Genomic DNA, 8199 nt, shown 5'->3' with positions numbered 1-8199 from the left:
GTTTTTCCCAAGTTGCCAGAGAGGACTGTTTTATGATTCATTCAGACCATTAGTTTCAGCTCTTAGTATGACATACTTCAGTCTATATGTGCTTCATCTATAACAGTCTGGAGTTTCATACTGCTGTTCACTAACAGCTGAGCACTGATTGACAGTCATTTAGTTTTGTCGCAAGCAATGAATTCAGCCAACTGAAAAAAGTGAACAACTATGTATTTAAGACGTATTTAATTCTCCAATGGGTAAAAGCAATACACATGGCCATTGCAAAAGCTGACATGATGCAAACAAATGCATCAAATAAATGCAATTCAGGGATTTAAAAGTCTCTTAAAAACACATTGCAGGACACAGTACATTTGATAAAGTATTGTTTTCTGCACATTTAGATGCAGATTGTTTTAAAAATATGCAGCCTAAAAAAATTATATTTATCTTGGCAAAATGTAAGCATCAGCATATTTATTTGTGTGCTTGTAGATCTGATCAGATTGAGATTGTTAATGAGAACAAAGTAATAAAACAGACCAAAATATCGCCTGACAATCAGTTCATATAACGAAAGATATAAACAGATTTACTGCTGCTGCTGTTGATTTGCTGAGGCTTCGTGTTTTGACTGTTAGTTTTTATGGCAATAGAAATATGTTTTAAATACCTAAATGTCTTTGTCATGACACTTGTGTAAGCTCTGCAGAACAGACACAGTCAGTCTGTTTAAAGGAAAGAGCCTGAACATTCACAAAAGCAATGCAGCTCCCACTCTCTTTCACCTCCAAAACATCTGTTGTTCCCCCCAAATATGTGACTGATGCTATTCCATCCTGCACAGCACATCCCATGATACATGGCTGCTGCTGGGTTGCTGAAAGGGTGCTAGCCTTCCTTTGATGTCCGTTGGGTATGTAGCTGCTTGGTGCAGAGTCTAACTTTGATGTCCAGTGGCAAGAGGACTCGTGAGTAGCTTTTGTTGGAGTTCCGCCAGGAGTGGGGTCCAGGATGTAACTATTTACCACTGTGCCACACGATAAACCCTCTTTACTGGTATGGGAAGAGGTCCGCATGATGCTGCTCCTCCCAACACTTCTACCATCACCAGTCCCTACCCTAAGCCCATGTACGTCCCTCTGCCCTAGGATGTGCTGGTGCAGGATCCTCCGGAAGGTTTGTCTGAACTCACGAATGCGGTAGGCATAGATGAAGGGATTCACAACAGAGTTGGCATGGGAGAGGATGATGGCAATGTTCATCACCCAAACAGGTGGACGGTTACAACTCGACCCAGATGCGTCAGCGGTTACAGTCTCACACAGGTGGTTGAAAGAGTTGATGATGTGCAGTGGAAGCCAACATAGAGCAAACAAACCCACAATGATGGCCAGCGATTTGGCAGCGTGCACTTCCTTTTGCAGGGTCGAACGAGATGCGCTTGAAGACGTGGTTATTTCTCCAGGAGCAGGTGCTTGTGCGATTTTGAGCCCCATCATTCGGAGCTGACGCCGTGCGGCCATAAAAATATGGGCGTAGATGACCAGCATGACCAACAGAGGTCCCAGGACACAGCCGAAAAAGTTGAAATAGACCATGTAGTCCAGGGTGACCACTCCTTCAAACAGGCACTCGGTCATACCTTCAGGGCAGCTGTTGGTGCTGCTCGTAGCAGCTGTGGCGTTCCAACCTGTATAACAGAGGCAGGCGTGATTTTATGAATAATTCTATTAGTTAATGTGCATGGTTTAGGTTTCAGACCTCATATCTAAAAGTTGGCCTCAGTTTTCCTCTCAGAAATCATCCCATCAGTAAGAACCACTTAGCCGAATGTGAAAATGAAGATGCATTTCCTCCAATTGTCATTAGTAATGTTACTAAGTTAAGCTAAGTTTTCCTGTATGTCTGTGGATTTTAATTCTTGACTTGGTAACTCCTGCTGCTTACTCATCCCATTTTCCAGAATTCAGATTTTCTGGTTTCATATCTGACAATTAAACAAATCTAAGCCAAAACACAGGTATCAAATCATCTTCTCAGAAACCTATGGACAATGTAACAGAGGCTGCATTTCTGTTTTTTTAGCATCTAGGGTAAGAACACTTTGGTGTCACTGAAAGCAAACATTTACATCAGCCAAAATAAATCTCCCACCTCTGTTCCAGCCCAGCATTGGAGTCAGGCCGATGCCCACTGAGAGGACCCAGCACAAAGCGATGATGCCCTTTGCCCTCTGCGCTGTCACCAGGCTGTTGTACCTGAAAGGTTGAGCAGACCACAATAACACATCAGGGCGAGCTGCTTTATCTAATCTTACTGTGATAGTATCTGTTTGAGGCAAAGTCAATATTTGGTGATTTTAAATGATGAGAAAATGGTTGTACATTCACGCCTGACTGTATTATTGACTTTATTATTTATTTAATAAACCAGACAAAGATTTGAGTTGTCCTACAAGAGATTTTTTAAAATTGTTGCCTTACTGGCTTTTAAATAAAGAACGCAGTGAGGTCTGATAGTGCCATCATTTCCAAAAAAGCATGTTAGCCGGTGGAAGAGACAACACTCTGTTGTGAGTGTGCATTAATTAGCATTTCCTTTCTATATTTAAATATACTAGCACACTTCCTTCTGAGCTCTGATGTTAACTCAAAGCTCTGAACAATTTACCTTCCAGTCCAGTCATATAAAAGCTTTCAAGCAACAAAAAGAAATACAAAAATCCTCACACACACAACTGTGTTGTTTTGATGGCTTTTTAATGGCTTTAGGCTACTACAACCCGGACTTGAATGGGGTTGGGGTTGAGGCTTCTGGCTCAATAAAACTAAACTCAAGTATAAATAATCAAATCAAACAATCAATCAAATATATATTATATAAATATAAAAAAGATTTATGAGACAAAATTTTAAGTTTGGTCAACAGTACTCTTGGTTCTGATACGGACCTGACAATACTAAAATCTACAACTTTGAGGAGAAATTTGGGCAAAAAATAGCAAATAGCAAATCAAGCATGTACAACAAAGTATTCTTTGTAACATCACCTCACCGACCTAAAATTGTCCCTGTGTTGTGTAGCCATTATCCCATGTGACTGACATCCTTCATGGGCAGCCTGGCGGCCAGTAGGCTATTTTAAGCTCCCTAAAATTCAGATGAATTATTAGCTCTGTGGTCTTTGGTGCCAGGGTTGCGGCCCTAGTGTGAACACACACACAGATGCAGAAGCTGTTATGCAACTGCTTATGCAAATGTGTCACCTGCTGTGGCTTACTACATGAAATATCCTCTCATGACAGGAGTTAAGAATGCAGCTGTGACTAAACAACAGTGAGTTTGCTTACACACACACACACACACAAGAATATATGAGTCAATGATGTGTCAAAATACCTGTTGCAGAAAGAATGAACAAGGAACTTTGTTGTAAGATGCACAATAAGCGGGCCATTTAAAAGAAATGGTATTTGAATGGTGTTGATTTGTGTGGGTGGTAATGATCAAAGCCTTCAGCAGGTTTAATCCCTCCAACACCACACAAACAGTAACCCAATAAAACCCGTGGAGACATATATCTCTGTCTGCCCACAGCCGGCCAGCTTAGCCCTAATAGAATAAGATCTCTCTGTAATTCATTGCTACACCACTGCATGTGTGTTCTGAACACCTCACACCTTTAATGTTTCATCTCTGATGTGTGAAAGAAGCATTATGTTCAAACTGTAAGCATACTGTGCGAAAGGCAACAGTTTACAACAGCAAATAAAAAATGATTCTGCTAAAGCCTCATTTTCATTTCCAAACAAAAAAAAAATCTACTTATTCATCAAGTGGTGAAAAGGTTTGGACAGTCTGAAAAGAGATCTGAATTTGGTTAAAGGTCCTATATTGAAGAAAATGAGATTTCAGTGTCTTTTTTGATTATTAGTTTTACCAGTCAATGCAAATAAACGCCCATGGTTGGCCTGGAAATTTGTGTCTCTGTTTCAGTTTTCAGTACAGGTAATGTGACCTCACCTGAGTGGGTTCTTGATAGCGATGTAGCGGTCCACAGCGATAGCCAGCAGGCTGAAGATGGAGCTCTGGGTGAGCACAAGGACGAAGCAAGCGATGAACAGGCAGCCGTAGAAGTTGGCACAGAAGCCGATGCTGATGTTGGTTTAGAAAACATCACAGGTTCAGAAAAAGATAGAGAAGCATAAGAAATACAATTATTACAAATCTAAAAAAGCAATATTTCTCAAATTACTACCCCAAATCTGTTCCTGATTGCACTGATTTTGAAGTGTAAAAATGAAATAACAGTAATGATACCTAATAGTGATGGCAAAGGGAATTGCCAGCAGCCCCACAGCAATATCAGCCAATGCCAATGACATCACAAAGAAGTTGGTGATGCTCTGCAGGTTGGAGTTGAGGCAGACGGCCCAGCAGACCAGGATGTTCCCAGCCACAGCCAGGCAGGCGATCACCAGCTCCAGGGCAATGTAGACCAGCTGGTCATTCTTCAGCATGGTTATTTTTTCCTCTTTTCTGCTTTCTTTGTGCTTTCATCCCACACACTCAGTTGCTCGACGTGTTTTTAGACAAAATACCTGCTTGCCAAACCGCATGGTATGATTTAAGGGAAGAGTGATTGTGTTGCTGGAGGACAGCCCGGACAGGAAGGTCCCACCACAAACATCACACTCACAGTGCCCGACTTGACTTGTACCTTTTACACCTCACACACTCAGTCTGTCGGTCTTCCTTTTTGTCTCCTTTGCGTCCAGCTCAGTAAACTTTGTCACAGATGGCAGCACAACATTGAGGACGGAGCGTCTGGGAGTTTTGAATTTGGCTGCCAAATTAAGAGCAGTGGTCTGGAGAGAGAGAGAGAACACAATCTCAGTGGTATAGCCTGAACAAACAGATTGCAGGTTACCACACACAGGTCAGAAAAGCCATCTATCTCTAGAGGACAGGGGGGGACAGTTTATTTTCCACACAGGGCCAAAGCAGACAGTCCAACAATGCACCTTTTATTTCGGGAAAAGTTTCCCGAAACCTTCCTAGACACTAATCATTCCCGCCACTGACAGGCTTTCCACCAAAAATAAGCCACCTATACATTTGAAAGCCATTGTACTATCACAGAAACACTTTGTTGACTTATCTCCACTGCATTTTCTCAGGGTATTTTGCAAAATTCCTCAATATTGTAAGCAGATTAGCAGAACAGCCTCAGATAACCTTCACAAAGAAATGGTTTGAATGTAATGTGGGTCAAGTTATTCAGTTTACTAGGGTATGATAGTTCAAGGAAGAGAGACAGACAGGTTTCCAGATCAGGTCAGATTATAACAACTGAGGCTGCACTGATGCTGCATCTTAGCGCAAGAAATGACTGAAAAGATCTTTGAACTACAACAAAGAAGTGAAGTTGATGAGGAAGTTTTAAAAAGTGTCAGTTAGCTTAGTTTGGGCTTGTTCTACTAAGATTTGAACAGACCTGCTGTGACAAGCTACAAACATAGGCTGCAAATGCCTTCCGAACATGCTTATTCAGAGTCAGATGAGAAAGTTCTGTGTGTTAACGCTGGAGCAGAAACTACAAGGTTAAAATGATAAATTGTGGTTTTATAGGGATTTGCTGGCTATAATGGTCACCTCAGTTGTTGATGCACATTTGTTGTATTTACAAAGATGTTGAGCTATTTCAGAGGGATCCAAAATTGTTTGTAAAAAAAAAAAAAGAAGCTATCTATTGATATCATTAGCAAGCTTAATATATATATATATATATATATATATATATATATATATATATATATATATATATATATATATATATATATATATATATAAATATTGATATATTGGCTTCAAAATGACAGTATTTGTTTGTCTATAATACCAGCATTAACAGCTTAAATGTATTGGCTGTATTGTATGTCATTCCACCCAGACTACATATATCACACATTTCATCCGGTTGGTTGAAACACAAAAACATACATGAAGAATGTGTTTTTATCTCCTATGAATTGAGAGACAAAGCCCACGGAGCAGATATGTGCTCAAAATGTGTTACACTGTAGTTAATAAATGTTTTACTAACTGCAGTGAACAAAAAGGATGTGTAAATATGATATATTTCCTCTCAAAGTCTGTGATGGGGAATGTTTGACCTGATAAGCTTCAGCAAGATGGAATGTACATCAAACAAATGATGAAGGGGAAATTTGGTCACTATAGGAACAATACTGAGTCCAGAAAGTCATTTTTTTCCCCCTTCTTTCGCTCTGACACCTATTTTGGGTGCCTTATGTGAGCATATCTCAGAGAATAGGAATTCCCAATCCAGTCCTCATTCGGTCACACTGTTTTTCATCAATATTCAAGTTTTGGAGCAATGTTTCTCTGTCATGTTACCATAGATTAAGGTAAAAATGATGAGGCATCTTTTTTTTTTTCATACATCGTCCAGGGTTTATGAGTCCTTAAAGCCTACAAAGATGTTCAGACTTTCTAACTGCTGCTTGAACACCTGATTCTAAGTATTATGAAAGGCTGTGATGATAATATATCAGCCAAATTAAGTTTTGATTACATTAAATTCAGTTACAGTCATATCAAATGACAAAATATTGGGGACGAAATCTTACATTTCCCTCGACCGTTCTGCTAAAATCTACATTAATTTAATTATAAAATGACTTAAATGGTCATTTCTTTAATTGCCTAGTTGAGAAGCACTTTTCTGACTGTGACAGTTCAGGCTTGTACATTAAAGCTCAAACCCATATAAACTGCCTCCATCAGGACTGTATAGGAAAAAAGTTTGTTAAGACCATAGACCACAGCTGCACTTTAGTTTTCTTATATGGAAATATAAAGACACACTGTGAGTTCAAAGAAAAACAGCAATTTTCATCCCCTCCACAAATTCATGAAAGTTGTCATACATTGTTCAAATCTTCCTCTTTTGGTTACATATAACCCTGTAGCTCTACGGCAGTGATCCTGTTTGACCAAAGTCCTGCTTTTCCTCTATTGTTCTGCTACTGAAACGTTCTCACAGCCCAAAGGAATTTAAAAACCAGGGCTTATCCAGCAGGTTTGGAAAGCGATAGCGACATTAAATCGACCAGTGTTTGAATTTCTTTAAGACCTCCAGAGGCTACAAAAGCTTCTGAATCTGCACAAGTAATTCTTCAAAGTCAAAATGAAAAAATAAAGTGAAATTGGACTTACAGTGCTGAAGTTTGTAGAAACACACATCAACATAAACTCACATGAAGAGCTCTTTCTTTAACCTCCTGCCAGTGGGTAGCTTGGGCAGTAACTGCCCCCCATTATTATGAATGTGGATACATATGTGTGCCTAGACGTCTTGGAGGAAGTGATAAGAAAATGCACATCCTGCTGGGGAGGATTTGTCATTGCCCTGTCTGTCATTGTACCAGGTTAGCTCTACCACAGTCAAGGGGAAACCAAAATAAAAGCTGCTGTATTAACATTAAGGCAGGCACAGCATGTACTGACATGATAGTGTGAACTCCTGATAGCAGGACCAGATTAGACAACAGAGACTAACGATCTCTGCATGTGTTTGATGATGATGATGTCTAATGAGCCTCTCTGAGTGTCTGCTCATCAGCCTTCCAAATTTAGGTAAATTCGCTTTGGCATTGATTATGGAAAAACACCTGTTTGACTGTTGCTACTCGTGTTTGAAAATGATCCAAAACTTATCCACATGGTTAAAACATATCCTGAACGAGTAGAGAAGGTAATAATGATTTTCTTACTTTATGGTTGAGGTGAAAATGATGATGCGTTTGTGGCAGACGCTTGACCGAAGCACAACAAATCACAAAGAGAAAGGATGGAAGTAAAACTTCTGACAGGGTACCGCTGCTACTGTTCCGTATGCCAGGAGAAGTGTCAGGGGGTGCACCGACGCGCTGCGCGGACGCAGACGCACCGCCTCTATGTGAGTGGGTGTGTGGAAGGGGGGGGGGGGGGTCTCTGGTATACACTGACGTATGGACGAATGGAAATAACAGTTGACAACAGGGTAAAGGATAAACTATATAAGTGATAGAACCTGAGAATAAAATAAAATAAATCTAAGACAAGGTAGATTTATACTACTAGATCATGTTCTATGTATAGAACAGAGATCACCTCTCTAACAAATAATGCATTATTTAAGTACAAA

At 40.1% G+C, this 8199-nt stretch overlaps 1 protein-coding gene across 2 annotated transcripts; it reads right to left on the bottom strand.

Annotated features, from left to right (window-relative positions):
* Positions 1-213: 213 nt before the first annotated feature.
* On the bottom strand, positions 214-7935 carry adora2ab (adenosine A2a receptor b). Of its 2 annotated transcripts, none has more exons than XM_051072864.1 (5): positions 7787-7935; positions 4308-4855; positions 4011-4142; positions 2143-2246; positions 214-1678 (listed from the first exon to the last, which is right to left on the bottom strand). In XM_051072864.1, exons 2-5 carry the CDS (start codon positions 4505-4507, stop codon positions 672-674), a joined length of 1443 nt encoding a protein of 480 aa, XP_050928821.1. In that variant the 5' UTR covers positions 4508-4855; positions 7787-7935; the 3' UTR covers positions 214-671. The 2 variants fall into 2 exon arrangements, with proteins under 2 accessions (XP_050928821.1, XP_018525906.1); XM_018670390.2 differs by lacking the exon at positions 7787-7935 and adding an exon at positions 7230-7479.
* Between the last annotated feature and the right edge of the window lie 264 nt (positions 7936-8199).

The sequence above is a fragment of the Lates calcarifer genome, linkage group LG9 (genome assembly GCF_001640805.2).
Source record: "Lates calcarifer isolate ASB-BC8 linkage group LG9, TLL_Latcal_v3, whole genome shotgun sequence".
Classification (NCBI taxonomy): Eukaryota; Metazoa; Chordata; class Actinopteri; family Centropomidae; genus Lates; species Lates calcarifer.
Note: the sequence above shows the minus strand (reverse complement) of the source record. Positions and strands in the feature narration are given on the sequence as shown.

What these genes read in the sequence shown, in the direction of transcription:
- adora2ab (XM_051072864.1), bottom strand. Translation starts at nt 4,507, where the DNA reads ATGCTGAAGAATGACCAGCTGGTCTACATTGCCCTGGAGCTGGTGATC. An exon ending in GCTATCAAGAACCCACTCAG is followed by an intron (nt 2,247 to 4,010) that starts GTGAGGTCACAT and finishes TCAACCTTTCAG; the next exon opens with GTACAACAGCCTGGTGACAG. An exon ending in AATGCTGGGCTGGAACAGAG is followed by an intron (nt 1,679 to 2,142) that starts GTGGGAGATTTA and finishes TCTGTTATACAG; the next exon opens with GTTGGAACGCCACAGCTGCT.